The 17,298-nt window shown below is 37.7% G+C and overlaps 1 protein-coding gene across 6 annotated transcripts in view; it reads left to right on the forward strand.

Annotated features, from left to right (window-relative positions):
* Positions 1-4,291: 4,291 nt before the first annotated feature.
* The window catches only part of TSEN15 (tRNA splicing endonuclease subunit 15), a 132,669-nt gene continuing 119,662 nt past the window's right edge, over positions 4,292-17,298 (forward strand). For all 6 annotated transcript variants that reach the window (XM_067728895.1, XM_067728894.1, XM_067728896.1 and 3 more), the window contains exons 1-3: positions 4,292-4,450; positions 6,638-6,719; positions 7,001-7,136. In XM_067728895.1, coding sequence (XP_067584996.1) covers positions 4,328-4,450; positions 6,638-6,719; positions 7,001-7,136 — 341 coding nt within the window. In that variant the 5' untranslated portion in view covers positions 4,292-4,327. The remainder of the gene's footprint in view (positions 4,451-6,637; positions 6,720-7,000; positions 7,137-17,298) is intronic.

A 17,298-nucleotide genomic window follows, 5' to 3' on the forward strand; every position in this document is an offset into this window, starting at 1 on the left:
TGGAAAAAAAAGAAGAAATCAGATTTTGTTTATGGTGCAATTAGGGATCCAATTTCTTTTTATACATACATGTATATGTATATGAATATATATGAATATACATGTACATATATATTATGTATATGTATACTTATATGTATTCATTGCCTCAACCCTGCATTGTGTCTGCAATGTCATCTCTGTCCATATTTGTATGACTCTCTACTTGATTCTGTCGGTTTATCTACCCCTGTAGAAATATCACATACCCTTTTTTTTTTTTTTTTTCCGGTACGCGGGCCTCTCACTGTTGTGGCCTCTCCCGTTGCAGAGCACAGGCTCCGGACGCGCAGGCCCAGCGACCATGGCTCACGGGCCCAGCCGCTCCGCGGCATGTGGGATCCTCCCGGACCGGGGCACGAAGCCGTGCCCCTTGCATCGGCAGGCGGACTCTCAACCACTGCGCCACCAGGGAAGCCCTCACATACTCTTAATTACAGACCTTTATAAGTTCCCTCAGTTTGTTCATCAGAAGGGTCTTGGTTATTTTGGGCCCTTTATGCCCACATTTCAGAATCAGTTTATCGAGTATTAGAAAATCCCTGTTGGGACTGTGATTGAAATTTACAGTTTATACAATTTATAGATCAGTATTATAAAGATGGCAATTTGCCCCAAACTGACCAATAAATGTTATTGAAGCTCATTAGAGAAGACCTAAATTAATGGACAGATATACTTCTCTAATGAGCTTCAATAACATTTATAATGTTCTCCATAAAGGGTTTGCTCATTTTTATTCTAGGTACCTTATTTTTGTTGGTTTTTTTCCAAAGGTAAGCAGTATTTTAAAAAAATTAAATATACTATATTCTGATTTTTTAAACGGGGAATTTAGATTGCACTCTTAAATTTATGAGAAATTGGAGAGAACATATTTTGATTATTCTGAATTCTTTTCTATATGTATGAGATTCTTCATTCATGCTCATACATATGAATAGTAAAATATCATAGCATTCTAAATACTTTACTTTAAGTATCAGCATCTCACCTATTCTCCTGGAAACACAGAGAATGGGGAATTGTATGCTTTGTGTACAAAAGAAGGAACGAGATATATAAGAACATTCTTACAATCAGTGAATTAAAAGCTGATCCAGAATGCTAGCCTACATTTTTCAGCTTGAGATCATTGTCTTACACAATACTGTGTCAAAGCTTTTTCTTTTTCACACACTAAACATTCGTATCACAATTCAAAGTTCATTTTTCCTCTGAAGACTCTAACTGAATTAATGTCTCTGCCTAAACCTTACAGACTTTTTGGTAGGAATAAAATGGTCTGGTTCAGATATCAACATGGGAAATCAGTAGAGCAAGTGCCAGATTACACTGAATTTGATTTCACCCAGTATACTCAGGGGGAATTTTACTTGTTACTTACCTAGCTTTTTTCCTAACCACTTTGGTTCTCTGATATAGTGAACCATTGAAGCATTTATAAAAGGAGAAATTCTTCAGTCTATCAGAAGCTGAAACTCTAACTTGTCCTTGGTGGATTTTACTCTAGATAGTCACAACAGACATTTTGACTATACTTTAAATACTAGGTTAAGTGTTCCTAAATATTTTGTTTTCTTTCTTAACCATTTCCAATCACCAAGACTTATTTATGTTTCCATTGTTTAGTACGAATGGCAAAAGACATTTTATTTTCATTCTTCAACTCTTTATAATAGATGATGACATCAAAAGTCAGAAGAATTTAATATTTATGCTTAAATATACCATGCTTTTTCTAGGTAATAGAACTTCATCTATTTACCAAAGGATAGCATTAGCCTGTTTTTTTGTTTTTTTTTTTTTTCAGTTTATGGTTCTTTCTGTATACTTTTGGGATTCCCTAACCTCCCTGCCCCATATACCTTTTTTTTTTTTTTTTTTCTGAAGTTGAAAATCTTCCCTTGAAGATGTCTGAGCTTTGTTCACATAGTACCTAATTCCACTGGATCTCCTTACTGATTTATAAAATTTCCCCTTTCCTCATATGAGGAACAGAACACTCTTAAATGCTTCTATAAGTACCATCGCCTGAACTGATTGGGATCTTTAGGTGAGAGAGAAAGATCTACTTACCTCTGATTATTTGAATTAGTGTCAGTGCTCAGTGCTTCAAGGAGCCTACTAATTTCAGTGTCATTTGCTTCTTTAGGGCTTAGCAGCTGCTTGTAGAAGCAAAGGTTAATGACTTCATTCAAATGTAATACATTCTAGGGCAATTTACGAATCTTCATGCACTTCTCCTTATATGTAATGCATTTTTAAAAATGCATTCAAGCTTTTTATCTGGTTTTAAACAGTTTGACTTCAGCATGGACTTCATTGTGTTTATTTTACTTGGTATTCATTTAGCATTTTGTACCTGCAAATTTCTTTCATCAAATCTGGGGAATTTTTAATTTCTTCCATTTTTTTCCGTCCCATTCTATTTCTTTTCTCTTTCTGGTATTTCATTTACATGTATGTTGGATTGACTGATATCATGTGGCAGGTCTCTGAGGCTCTGTTTATTTTTAAAAAATCATTTTTTTCCTTGTTCATCTTGGATGATTTCTTGGATGACTGCTCTACCTTCAATTTCGTTTAATTTTTTCCTCTGTAATTTCCATTTGGCTGTTAAATCCAACCAGTGAAATTTTTTTTATTTCTGAAACTTTAATTTTTAGGTCCAGAATTTCCATGTGATTCTTTTTTCTTTTTCTCTGATGAGATTTTTTTTTTGTCTCCTGAGAGTTTCATTCACTGAAAATATGTTTTGTTTTACTTCATTGAGGATAGTTATAATAGTTACTTTAAAATCTTTATCTGTCAGTTTCAACATCTGATTCATCTCAGGGTCAGATTTTACAAAATGTGATCCACTTTCTTGATTTTCATTTGTCAGTAGTTTTGAATCATATCTTGGACTTTATGAATAATAAGTTGTGGAGGTTCTGGATTCTATTACTTTTCTATGATGAGTGTTATTTCCTTTGCATTAGCAGGTTATTTTCTTGGCTAAATTTGAACTGTAAACTCTGTTTCTTTGAGGATAACCCTAGTCTCAGTTCAGATCTTTTGTTTTTTAATTCTGTTTCAGGTGGTTCAGAATCTGTCAGAGATGTGAGCAGAGTTAGGGGATCCTCTCTCTGGCTCCTGCCCTTTTGGGATTTCTTAATTTCTTCAGCATTCAAAGTTTCCTGGCTTCACATTTTTGGTTCTCCAGAAAAGAAAAACTGGGAGTTTTCCCACATGCACCCCTGCTGCCAAAGAGCCTGCCTCCTGGACTGCACTTAGCTCCAAGCTAAACTCCAAGGAAAGGGCAACTTTCGTTTATGGTTCCTCAACTGCCCTTCTCCAAGCAAGCTTGCCCTCCCCACCAGAGTCATGCTTCTGTTCGCATTCCAGGGCATTCTGGTAGTTGCTTTTTGTATTATGTCCCATTTTTCTAGATGTTTTCTGCTGGGGGATAGTCCAGTAGGGTCTTAGTCTGTCATATTTGGAAGCAGAAGTTCTATCCCTGCCTGGTACTTTGACTCTGGAGAGTCACTTTTTGCCTTGGTTAATGCAATACCCCCTAACCAGCCCCTGCTTCCACCCTTGACCCCTAAGGTCTATTCTCAACACTTCAGGAAGAGGGATGCTGTGAAAGCGTAAGAGCAACTTCTAGCGTCCCCCCATTTCACTTTAGGGATTTAGGTAAATGCTTAAAATGTCCTACTCTGCCTGATTGAAACTCCTCGGCCTTGACTTCCACGTCTCATGCTTACGCTATGCTGGTTTGCATCCTACTTTTCTGACCGCTCCTGTTTACTTTCAACAACTCGTGTTTACTCTTGCTCCTCTAATCCTGAAAGGTCGGTCCACCCTAAACATAAGGTCCTTGGCAGTCTGGTCTTTCTCCTTTCCACTTTCTTCTCTGGAGATCTTATCCACTTCTACACTTTAAGCTTACATGTCAGGGCAAAGAAGCCTTAAGTTTCCCCCACTTTCTCAGCAGAGTTGCAAACAGCGCTGACGTAAGAAGAATTAAGGGCTTCTGGACTCGGGGTATCCTTGAATCTTCTTCTCGCTAGCATCTGCCCAGATTTGAATAAGCGCAGACCGAAAGCTGAGTGCGTTTGCCCAGGTTCTAGCTATGTTTGTCTGAAGATGGGTCTGAGAGAACTGTCCTCCCAGCATCTGAGCTCTCCCGCGCCAGCGCAGCGGACGACTGGGAAGCGGAACCCAAACGCGCGCGTCTCTGCTTCTGGCCGGGCGCGGAGAGCGCAGCGCGGTGCACCACGGGCGCACCGCACAGCAGGGCATGGAGGAGAGCGGCGAGTCCCAGCCGACCGCGGGCTGCAGCGATGTGCGCCCGACCGGCGATCGCGGCGGCGGCGCCCTCTCATGGGCCCCCGAGGACGCCTGGATGGGCACGCACCCTAAGGTCAGGAGGCGTGAGAGGAGCAGGGCGCCGGTCCAGGCCTCTACCCCAGGCGGAACCCACGGGCCGTGCTCCCCTTTGGTCCCTTGACTCCCAACCGCATGGGATCGCCGTTTACGCGCGAACCTCACCGAAGGGGATCCTTTATGCTCACTGCTCGCTGCAGGCAACCTTGTTTTTGTTTGTTTAAATGAGTTGAACTCTTGTTCTGACACCGCCCCCTTCCCCCTCCCTCAGACAATTCTTAGCTGGAGGGAACAACATTGAATACATTGCCCCTCAAGGCCAGATAGTAACCACTCCACTAATCTGAGTTTTGCTGTCTAGGGCTCGTTCTGGGGATGGTCTCATTTAATACTCACAGTAACCAAGCAAAACAGTTTGTGGGCCATGGATAAGATGTAGTAGTCTACAATGATTAAGGTTTACGCACAATCCTCATTTGCCTGTGCTTGGCAAATTGCTGCCCTGTACCAGTCATGGCCCAAACAATGAGCGGATAGTGAATGGATATAAGGGTTTTTGTAGGAATATCAGGGACTAGATACTTTGGTCTAGTAACTTTAGTAGAATTGCAGTCTTCTGCTGGAGAGCAATATTTCATAGATAATAATCTAAAAACAGTCCAGAAAAGGAACAATTTGAAGATCTTTTCATCTTCTCTTGCTTGATTTTATCCTCCTGCTCTGATCCCCTTATTTCCCCTCAAGGTGAGAAAAACAAACACTAGCATGGAGGTGTTATTCAGTGCCGTAAAAGAACCAAAACATGGTGGTTAGGAGCATGAACTCAAAGTTAGACTGCCTGGGTTTGAATCCTGGTTCTGTCACCAGCTTTGTGATTTTTTTTTTTTTTTTTTTTTGGTGCAAGCTGTTTTATCTCATTGTTTCTCAGTTTTCTCATCTGTAAAATGGGGATAAGAATAGTACTAACCTTATAGGGTTGTTACAGGATTAAATCAGTTAATATTGGTAAAGCACTTGACATATAGTAAACATTACCTAAGTGTTTAATAAGTGGAACAACAGTAACAAATTTTAAAAACTTCTTCTAGATTTCATGTTACTATTTATATTGGTTGTTTGATTTTTCAGTTCTGCATTTGTATTATTCAGTTTGAAAATTACTTAGGTCGATCCAGTAACACAGTATCAGATTTATCATCCTCAAGCACCATTTTGATTATATTATTCCCATGCTTAGAGAATTTCCTTATGGGTAAAATTCAAACTATTAGCCTGACCATCAAGACCTTGCCACCTGGTCCCCAATTGCCTTTTCAGTGTCATTTTCAAACACGTTTAAGGTTGGAGGAGGACAGTTAATAACACCCCTCTTTTCCTGCACACTTAGGAGGACTCCGATGGGGAAGTGTGACTTCAGATCTGCACCCAGGCAGGTCTGCTGGCGCCTCACTTCTGCTTTGTCCCTGCTTCCCCACCTAGTCACTGACATAGCTCGAATACCTCAGGCTTCTCTTGCAGGGGCAGGCTCCTGAAGAATGTTTGCTCAGTGCTGACCAACAAGTCTGAAAGCAGCAGCAGCTTGTTTGGTCCTTTAAAAACCAACAATTAAATAACTCCCTACTCTTGAGTGAGCAGGGGTGGGGATAGAGGCCAGGAATGGTCTTCTTGCAGACTTTCTCCACAGGCAAATAAGAGACCAGGGAAATAGAGGCTCCGACTAACATGCGCCAATAAAAGTTCTATTAAAAAATGTCTCTACTCCTGGCAGATATGTTTCTTTATAGGCCCTTGAATATGTGTTGCTTATTCCCACCTTTGTGTGATTACTCACACTGTTACTCTACCTTCTCTATTTATTCAAATCATACACGACAAGTCCTTCAGGGCCCAATTTGCATCCCACTTCTGCCAGGAAACATTCACCAACCAAGCCACCTGAGTGGAGCTCCTTTGACCCGTTTCATGTTTTTTTATTCCACTCACTTGGTTTTTAGTCACTTACTGTCATGTATTTTTATTTACCTACAATTGCAGGTGTGCGTGTGTTTACCCTAACAATCCATAAGTTTTTTATTGATAGGGATCAGGGCTTAATTGCCATGTAACTCCCACTATACCTATAAGAGAGTCTTATATATTATCTATTTAATGAATAGTTGTTGATTGAAAGAAAATATTAAGAGATTCTTCCTTCTCTATTTGACAATTACATTTTGATTTTCAGTATTTAGAAATGATGGAATTAGATATAGGAGATGCCACCCAAGTGTATATAGCATTCTTGGTTTACCTGGACCTCATGGAGAGTAAGTATTTGTTTTATTATTGTTTTGTTATTAGGGCGGTGGTGGGGGGATGAGGAGTTGGGTTGGCATATAGCATTTATACATTTCCTATTAATGTTGTCACTGTTGTGATTTCTTTATTCCTTTACATTGGGAATTACTGGGTAACAGAAAATACTAGAATGATAAGGAGACATAGCTTTATAAGTGATGTTTGCTCAGCTGAGTATTAGGTAGATGTTTGGAATTTTTATCTTTTATTTTTGATAAACATTATTGTCCATTCAATGATGCACTTTCAGGTAAGAGTTGGCATGAAGTAAACTGTGTGGGATTACCAGATCTCCAGCTCATCTGCCTTCTTGGTACTGAGATAGAAGGAGAAGGGTTACAGACTGTGGTACCTACACCCGTCAGTGCTTCCCTCAGCCATAACAGGTGGGCAGGTGATTTTGATCTTTGTTTAACAGGTTAGTCCCTTTCCTGAATAAAGTGCTAGGAATCATTAAATTAGAGGTAGTAATATATATATAGTATTTGTATACATTTTGTAAAATTTTATATTCCACTTTTTTAGTTAACTCCAGGTCACAGCAATGTACACTTACATACAGATACAAACAGAGCATTTGTCATTTACACTTTTCCTTTGAAAATAAAATATCTTAATAGTCTGTCTAATATTGACATATCACAGATGCTTCAACAGGTTGGTTTTAATTAATGACAGAGATTCTGTAGAGACAGACATTGGAAAGTTTTGAAACAAGGAATGTGGTTGAAAATCTTGATTTTTCCCTCTCACAATGCCACATATTGTTAACATTTTCAGATAATCCGCTGTTCGATGACTGTAAAAATTTGGAGGTTTTGTTCCTTTCCTCTCAAAGCATTTGTAGAAGTAGTAATATATTTTAAAAGGAATTTGGGGGGCTTCCCTGGTGGCGCAGTGGTTGAGAGTCCGCCTGCGCATGCAGGGAACACGGGTTCGTGCCCCGGTCTGGGAAGATCCCACATGCCGCGGAGCGGCTGGGCCCGTGAGCCATGGCCGCTAAGCCTGCGTGTCCAGAGCCTATGCTCCGCAACGGGAGAGGCCACAGCAGTGAGAGGCCTGCGTACTGCAAAAAAAAAAAAAAAAAGGAATTTGGGGTACAGGGATCATTGCTTTACTTTTGGTTATTTGAGGAATAAGTTAAATATGAGTATTTAACAAGTATTCATTTACTGTAAAGTATTACTGTATTTTTCATGTTCATTGGGAATTGTTTCATTTTAGATCTTTTTAACTTTATAAAAAGGCATGTAATCGTTTGAGGCTCACTTTATGTACTTAATGTCATACTGCTAACATTGATCTATTGTGTATTTTGGAGGTGGGGAGCTGCCATATAGCATTCCATCGTGTGATTGTACCACAGTTTTCACACCTACTCTCTTGATGATGGAGTGTTGCTAATGTTCAACTTCAGGGGGTAATTTCAAACTGTTTTCCAAAGTGGTTGCCTCAATTTACTTTCCCCTGCAATGTAAACAAGATCTTTGGAAGCTGTGTGGTCTCTTATATTTAGTATTCTCAGACTTTGAAATTTTTGTCAGTTGAATGGCTTATCTCATTGTGGTCTTAATTTGCAGTTCTCTGATATTGAACATTTATATCTATATTTAGTATTTCCTCTCTTGAGAAATGTATTTTCATATCCTTTGCCTACGGGATTGCTTATAGTTTTCTCATTGACTTCTAGGAGTTCTTTATATATTCTTGATAATAATCCTTTGGGTTGTGTTTCTGAGCTTTAAAATCTGTCTTTCAGGTATCTTTTGATGAACACAGTTCTTAATTTGAATATAATCCTGTTTATCCATTTTCAATAATCAATATCTTTGTATCTAATTTAAGAACTATTTCCTGTCTAAAGGTCTAAGAAGTTCACCTATATTTTCCTAAGAGTTTTAAAGTTTGCTTTTTTTAATGGTATGAGAGGAAGGCTAGGAACCCTATTTTCATTTGGATAACCATTTTTCTCCACCTCCGTTTACAGAATATTCCCTCCTTTCCTTATTGTCCTACATATCATCTCTGTCATTTTCCAAAGCTCCCTCTATGCACTGATTTGTTTCTGGGCTCTCTTTATATTCCATTAGTCAATATATTTATCCTTGTGCCAATACCACATTTTCCTAATTGGTAACTTCATAGGAAGTCCTGGTATCTGGTTAACAAGTCTCCCTTTTTGCTTTTCTTCTTTAGAAGCTGTGGCAGGCAGCCTCTAAGATGGCTTCTTATAATCCAGCCTTCTGATGGTCACACTCTTGTGTATTTCTGTTCCCTGGAGTGTGGTCTGGAGTTAGTGACTTGCTTTCAGTAAATAAAATTTGGCAAAAATGATGGAATGTTACTTCTAAGATTAGATTATAAAAGACTATGGCTATTTGGGGTCTTTTGTGTTTCCATACAAATTTGAAAATTTTTTGCTCTAGTTCTGTGAAAAATGCCATTGGTAATTTGATAGGGATTGCACTGAATCTGTAGATTGCCTTGGGTAGTATAGTCATTTTAACAATATCAATTCTTCCAATCCAAGAGCACAGTATATCATTCCTTCTGTTTGTGTCATCTTCAATTTCTTCCATCAGCATCTTACAGTTTTCAGAATACGGGTCTTCCTGACTTCAGACTATGCTACAAAGCTACAGTAATCAAAACAGTATGGTAGTGGCACAAAAACAGCTACATAGATCAATGGGACAGGATAGAAAGCCCAGAAATAAACCTACACACTTATGGTCAATTAATCTACCACAAAGGAGCCAAAAATATACAATGGAGAAAAGACAGCCTCTTCAATAAGCAGTGCTGGGGAAACTGGACAGCTATGTATAAAAGAATGAAATTAGAACATTCTTTAATACCCTATACAACAATAAACTCAAAATGGATTAAAGACCTAAATGTGAGCCTGGATACTATAAAACTCCTAGAGGAAAACATAGGCAGGACACTCTTTGACATAAATCTCAGCATTCTTTTTTTTGATCCATCTCATAGAGTAACGGAAACAAAAGCAAAAATAAGCAAATGGGACCTAATTAAACTTACAAGCTTTTGCATAGCAAAGGAAACCATAAACAAAACGAAAAGACAACTTATGAAATGGGAGAAAATATCTGCAAACATTGCGACCAACAAGGGCTTAATTTCCAAAATATACAAACAGCTCATACAGCTCAATATCCAAAAAACAAACAACCCAATCAAAAAATGGGCAGAAAACCTAAATAGACATTTCTCCAAAGAAGACATACAGATGTCCAATAGGCACATGAAAAGATGCTCAGCATCGCTAATTATTAGAGAAATGCAAGTCAAAACTACAATGAGGTACCACCTTACACTGGTCAAAATAGCCATCATCAAAAAGCCTACAAATAATAAATGCTAGAGAGGTTGTGGAGAAAAGAGAACCCTCCTACGCTGTTGGTGGGAATGTAAATTGGTGCAGCCACTATGGAGAACAGTATGGAGGTTCCTTAAAAAACTAAAAATAGAGTTGCCATATGATACAGCAATCGCACTTCTGGGTATATATCCAGAGAAAACTCTAATTCTGAAAGATAATGCACCCCAGTGTTCATAGCAGCACTATTTACAGTACCCAAGACATGGAAGCAACTTAAATGTTCATTGACAGATGAATGGATAAAGAAGATGTTATATATATGTGTGTGTGTGTGTACACACACACACACACACACACACACACACACACAATGGAATATTACTCAGCCATAAAAAAGAATGAAATAATGCCATTTGCAGCAATATGGATGGACCTGCAGATTATCCTATTAAGTGAAGTAAGTCAGATAGAGATAGACAAATATCATATGATATCACTTATATGTGGAGTCTAAAAAAATGATACAAATGAACTTATTTACTAAACAAATAGACTCACAGACATAGAAAACAAACTTATGGTTACCAAAGGGGAAAGAGGGGAGGGACAAATTTGGAATTTGGGATTAACAGATATACACTACTATATGTAAAATAAACAACAGGACCTACTATATAGCACAGGACACTCACTATATTTAATATCTTGTAATAACCTATAATGGAAAAGAATCTGAAAAAGAATATATATGTCCACACATATATATTTTTTTCAGGTATACAGCAAAGTGATATATATATATATATATATATATATATATATATATATGGAGTAAACAACTATACTTCAAGAAAAAAAAAAGACTATGGTTTCTGTCAGGCACTCTCTCTGACTTGCTTGTTCTGAGGGAAGCCAGCTGCCCTGTGAACTGTCCTGGAGAAAGTCTGAACATAGAGGAGTAAAGGTAATTACTGATGGAGCAAGATTCTTGAGAGGTGGGGAGTGGTGGATTCAAGAGACTAGTTGAAGAGATTAATATTGAGCTAGAGGAGGAACACCTGAACCACTGAGGCTGTGGGGCAGGTAGAAAGGACAGAGGAAGACATAGGTGTATCTGAGTGGGTTTACACGCAGGGAAGAGGACAGAGCACCGTAAATTCTAACATGAAGCACTTTGATAAACACCTATTCCTGTCCTAATTCTCTGTGATAAATGCATATTGATTTAGTAGAAAGACCACTGGACCAAAGCCATAAGACCTAAGTTCTGGTCTTGACACTGACACAACATTTTCTTTGATGATTGGAGACACACCTAATTTTTCTGAGTTTCTGAGTTTCTGAGTCTTTTATTGAGGGATATAGATTATCAGTAGATAACATGTAAGATCCCTTCCAAATCAATCAAAGGAAAATAACCATAATTGGTTATTTTCATTGTGTGTATTGCATAAAATTAAATTTTTAGATTTCTATTAAATATTTTTTGTATGTGTGATTTGTTATGAGAATTGTTTTTTGATATATCAGGCTATTTATACCCTTCTTTGAGAGGCTCCTTACTCTGAGATTTTTCTGTGTGTTTGAATATCAACACACAATTTTACTAGCATTATTTCCAATAATGCTTCTGTCTAAAAGACTTAATAATTCACTCCTTAAATCTCTCCATTTGTGTCTTTTAATTACTCTAACAAATATCATCCTACCTAGTATTATTAATATATTATTTGTTTGGAGAAGGAACTACCATTTAGAGTTTACCTGAATTTAATCCTAAAAAATAAAATCAATAGCCTGTTTGAATCAAATCATTTCATAAGTCTAGAATAAATTTGTGTCCTATTTATTTCTAGTTTTTCCCAACTGGTGATTATTGCTTTTCTAGCTTTTTAAGTTTGTTTTCTTCTTCTTTTTTTTTTTTTTTATAACAAAGTGAATCAGTTATACATATACATATGTTCCCATATCTCTTCCCTCTTGCATCTCCCTCCCTCCCACCCTCCCTATCCCACCACTCCAGGTGGTCACAAAACACCGAGCTGATCTCCCTTTGCTATGCGGCTGCTTCCTACTAGCTATCTACCTTACGTTTGGTAGTGTATATATGTCCATGCCTCTCTCTCGCTTTGTCACACCTTACTCTTCTCCCTCCCCATATCCTCAAGTCCATTCTCTAGTAGGTCTAGTAGGACACAGTCTTTATTCCTATCTTACCCCTAGGTTCTTCATGACATTTTTTTTTCTTAAATTGCATATATATGTGTTAACATACGGTATTTGTCTTTCTCTTTCTGACTTACTTCACTCTGTATGACAGACTCTAGGTCTATCCACCTCATTACAAATAGCTCAATTTCATTTCTTTTTATGGTTGAGTAATATTCCATTGTATATATGTGCCACATCTTCTTTATCCATTCATCCAATGATGGACACTTAGGTTGTTTCCATCTCCGGGCTATTGTAAATAGAGCTGCAATGAACATTTTCATACATGACTCTTTTTGAATTATGGTTTTCGCAGGGTATGTGCCTAGTAGTGGGATTGCTGGGTCATATGGTAGTTCTATTTGTAGTTTTTTAAGGAACCTCCATACTGTTCTCCACAGTGGCTGTATCAATTTAAATTCCCACCAACGGTGCAAGAGGGTTCCCTTTTCTCCACACCCTCTCCAGCATTTATTGTTTCTAGATTTTTTTGATGATGGCCATTCTGACTGGTGTGAGATGATATCTCATTGTAGTTTTGATTTGCATTTCTCTAATGATTAATGATGTTGAGCATTCTTTCATGTGTTTGTTGGCAGTCTGCATATCTTCTTTGCAGAAATGTCTGTTTAGGTCTTCTGCCCATTTTTGGATTGGGTTATTTGGTTTTTTGTTATTGAGCTGCACGAGCTGCTTATAAATTTTGGAGATTAATCCTTTGTCAGTTGCTTCATTTTCAAATATTTTCTCCCATTCTGAGAGTTGTCTTTTGGTCTTGTTTATGGTTTCCTTTGCTGTGCAAAAGCTTTGAACTTTCATTAGGTCCCATTTATTTTTGTTTTTATTTCCATTTCTCTAGGAGGTGGGTCAAAAAGGATCTTGCTGTGATTTATGTCATAGAGTGTTCTGCCTATGTTTTCCTCTAAGAGTTTGATAGTTTCTGGCCTTACATTTAGGTCTTTAATCCATTTTGAGCTTATTTTGTGTATGGTGTTAGGGAGTGATCTAATCTCATCTTTTACATGTACCTATCCAGTTTTCCCAGCACCATTTATTGAAGAGGCTGTCCTTTCTCCACGGTACATTCCTGCCTCCTTTATCAAAGATAAGGTGACCATATGTGTGTGGGTTTATCTCTGGGTTTTCTATCCTCTTCCATTGATCTATCTTTCTGTTTTTGTGCCAGTACCATACTGTCTCGATTACTGTAGCTTTGTAGTATAGTCTGAAGTCACGGAGCCTGATTCCTCCAGCTCCGTTTTTCGTTCTCAAGATTGCTTTGGCTATTCGGGGTCTTTTGTGTTTCCATACAAATTGTGAAATTTTTTGTTCTACTTCTGTGAAAAATGCCAGTGGTAATTTGATAGGGATTGCATTGAATCTGTAGATTGCTTTGGGTAGTAGAGTCATTTTCACAATCTTGATTCTTCCAATGCAAGAACATGGTATATCTCTCCATCTATTTGTATCATCTTTAATTTCTTTCATCATTTGTCTTATAATTTTCTGCATACACATCTTTTGTCTCCTTCGGTAGGTTTATTCCTAGATATTTTATTCTTTTTGTTGCAATGGTAAATGGGAGTGTTTTCTTGATTTCACTTTCAGATTTTTCATCATTAGTGTATAGGAATGCCAGAGATTTCTGTGCATTAATTTTGTATCCTGCTACTTTACCAAATTCATTGATTAGCTCTAGTAGTTTTCTGGTAGCATCTTTAGGATTCTGTATGTGTAGTATCATGTCATCTGCAAAGAGTGACAGCTTTACTTCTTCTTTTCCGAATTGGATTCCTTTTATTTCCTTTTCTTCTCTGATTGCTGTGGCTAAAACTTCCAAAACTATGTTGAATAAGAGTGGTGAGAGTGGGCAACCTTGTCTTGTTCCTAATCTTAGTGGAAATGCTTTCAGTTTTTCACCATTGAGGACGATGTTGGCTGTGGGTTTGTCATATATGGCCTTTATTATGTTGAGGAAAGTTCCCTCTATGCCTACATTCTGCAGGGTTTTTATCATAAATGGGTGTTGAATTTTGTCAAAAGCTTTCTCTGCTTCTATTGAGATGATCATATGGTTTTTCTCCTTCAATTTGCTAATATGGTGTATCTCGTTGATTGATTTGCGTATATTGAAGAATCCTTGCATTCCTGGAATAAACCCCACTTGGTCATGGTGTATGATCCATTTAATGTGCTGTTGGATTCTGTTTGCTAGTATTTTGTTGAGGATTTTTGCATCTATGTTCATCAGTGATATTGGCCTGTAGCTTTCTTTCTTTGTGACATCCTTGTCTGGTTTTGGTATCGGGGATGGTGGCCTCCTAGAATGAGTTGGGGAGTGTTCCTCCCTCTGCTATATTTTGGAAGAGTTTGAGAAGGATAGGTGTTAGCTCTTCTCTAAATGTTTGATAGAATTCGCCTGTGAAGCCATCTGGTCCTGGGCTTTTGTTTGTTGGAAGATTTTTAATCACAGTTTCAATTTCAGTGCTTGTGATTCGTCTGTTCATCTTTTCTATTTCTTCCTGATTCAGTCTTGGCAGGTTGTGCATTTCTAAGAATTTGTCCATTTCTTCCAGGTTGTCCATTTTATTGCCATAGAGTTGTTTGTAGTAATCTCTCATGATCTTTTGTATTTTTGCAGTGTCAGTTGTTACTTCTCCTTTTTCATTTCTAATTCTATTGATTTGAGTCTTCTCCCTTTTTTTCTTGATGAGTCTGGCTAATGGTTTATCAATTTTGTTTATCTTCTCAAAGAACTATCTTTTAGTTTTATTGATCTTTGCTATCGTTTCCTTCATTTCTTTTTCATTTATTTCTGATCTGATTTTTATGATTTCTTTCCTTCTGCTAACTTTGGGGTTTTTTTGTTGTTCTTTATCTAATTGCTTTAGGTGCAAGGTTAGGTTGTTTATTCGAGATGTTTCCTGTTTCTTAAGGTAGGATTGTATTGCTATAAACTTCCCCCTTAGAACTGCTTTTGCTGCATCCCATAGGTTTTGGGTCGTTGTGTCTCCATTGTCATTTGTTTCTAGGTATTTTTTTATTTCCTCTTTGATTTCTTCAGTGATCACTTTGTTATTAAGTAGTGTATTGTTTAGCCTCCATGTGTTTGTATTTTTTACAGATCTTTTCCTGTAATTGATATCTAGCCTCATAGCGTTGTGGTCGGAAAAGATACTTGATACACTTTCAATTTTCTTAAATTTACCAAGGCTTGATTTGTGACTCAAGATATGATCTATCCTGGAGAATGTTCCATGAGCACTTGAGAAAAATGTGTATTCTGTTGTTTTTGGATGGAATGTCCTATAAATATCAATTAAGTCCATCTTGTTTAATGTATCATTTAAAGCTTGTGTTTCCTTATTTATTTTCATTTTGGATGACCTGTCCATTGGTGAAAGTGGGGTGTTAAAGTCCCCTACTATAAATCTGTTACTGTCGATTTCTCCTTTTATGGCTGTTAGTATTTGCCTTATGTATTGAGGTGCTCCTATGTTGGGTGCATAAATATTTACAAGTGTTATATCTTCTTCTTGGATCGATCCCTTGATCATTATGTAGTGTCCTTCTTTGTCTCTTCTAATAGTCTTTATTTTAAAGTCATTTTGTCTGATATGAGAACTGCTACTCCAGCTTTCTTTTGGTTTCCATTTGCATGAAATATCTTTTTCCATCCCCTTACTTTCAGTCTGTATGTGTCTCTAGGTTTGAAGTGGGTCTCTTGTAGACAGGAAATATATGGGTCTTGTTTTTGTATCCATTCAGCCAATCTGTGTCTTTTGGTGGGAGCATTTAGTCCATTTACATTGAAGGTAATTATCGATATGTATGTTCCTATTCCCATTTTCTTAATTGTTTTGGGTTCGTTATTGTAGGTCTTTTCCTTCTCTTGTGTTTCTTGCCTAGAGAAGTTCCTTTAGCAGTTGTTGTAAAGCTGGTTTGGTGGTGCTGAACTCTCTCAGCTTTTGCTTGTTTTAAAGGTTTTAACTTCTCCATCAAATCTGAATGAGATCCTTGCTGGGTAGAGTAATCTTGGTTGCAGGTTTTTCCCCTTCATCACTTTAAATATGTCCTGCCACTCCCTTCTGGCTTGCAGAGTTTCTGCTGAAAGATCAGCTGTTAACCTTATGGGGATTCCCTTGTGTGTTATTTGTTGTTTTTCCCTTGCTGCTTTTAATATGTTTTCTTTGTACTTAATTTTTGACAGTTTGATTAATATGTGTCTTGGCGTTATTTCTCCTTGGATTTATCCTCTATGGGACTCTCTGTGCTTCCTGGACTTGATTAACTATTTCTTTTCCCATATTAGGGAAGTTTTCAACTATAATCTGTTCAAATAGTTTTTCAGTCCCTTTATTTTTCTCTTCTTCTTCTGGAACCCCTATAATTCGAATATTGATGCATTTAATGTTGTCCCAGAGGTCTCTAAGACTATCCTCAGTTCTTTTCATTCTTTTTTCTTTATTCTGCTCTGCAGTAGATATTTCCACTATTTTATCTTCCAGGTCACTTATCCGTTCTTCTGCCTCAGTTATTCTGTTATTGATCCCATCTAAAGTATTTTTCATTTCATTTTTTGTGTTGTTCATCGTTGTCTGTTTCATCTTTAGTTCTTCTAGGTCCTTGTTAAATGTTTCTTGCATTTTGTCTATTCTATTTTCAAGATTTTGGATCATCTTTACTATCATTATTCTGAATTCTTTTTCAGGTACACTGCCTATTTCCTCTTCATTTGTTAGGTCTGGTGGGTTTTTATCTTGCTCCTTCATCTGCTGTGTGTTTTTCTGTCTTCTCATTTTGCTTATCTTAACTGTGTTTGGGGTCTCCTTTTTGCAGGCTGCCAGTTCGTAGTTCCCGTTGTTTTTGGTGTGTGTCCCCAGTGGCTAAGGTTGGTTCAGTGGGTTGTGTAGGCTTCCTGGTGGAGGGGACTAGTGCCTGTGTTCTGGTGGATGAGGCTGGATCTTGTCTTTCTGGTGGGCAGGTCCACG

Source organism: Pseudorca crassidens, chromosome 2, assembly GCF_039906515.1.
Source record: "Pseudorca crassidens isolate mPseCra1 chromosome 2, mPseCra1.hap1, whole genome shotgun sequence".
Lineage (NCBI taxonomy): Eukaryota > Metazoa > Chordata > Mammalia > Artiodactyla > Delphinidae > Pseudorca > Pseudorca crassidens.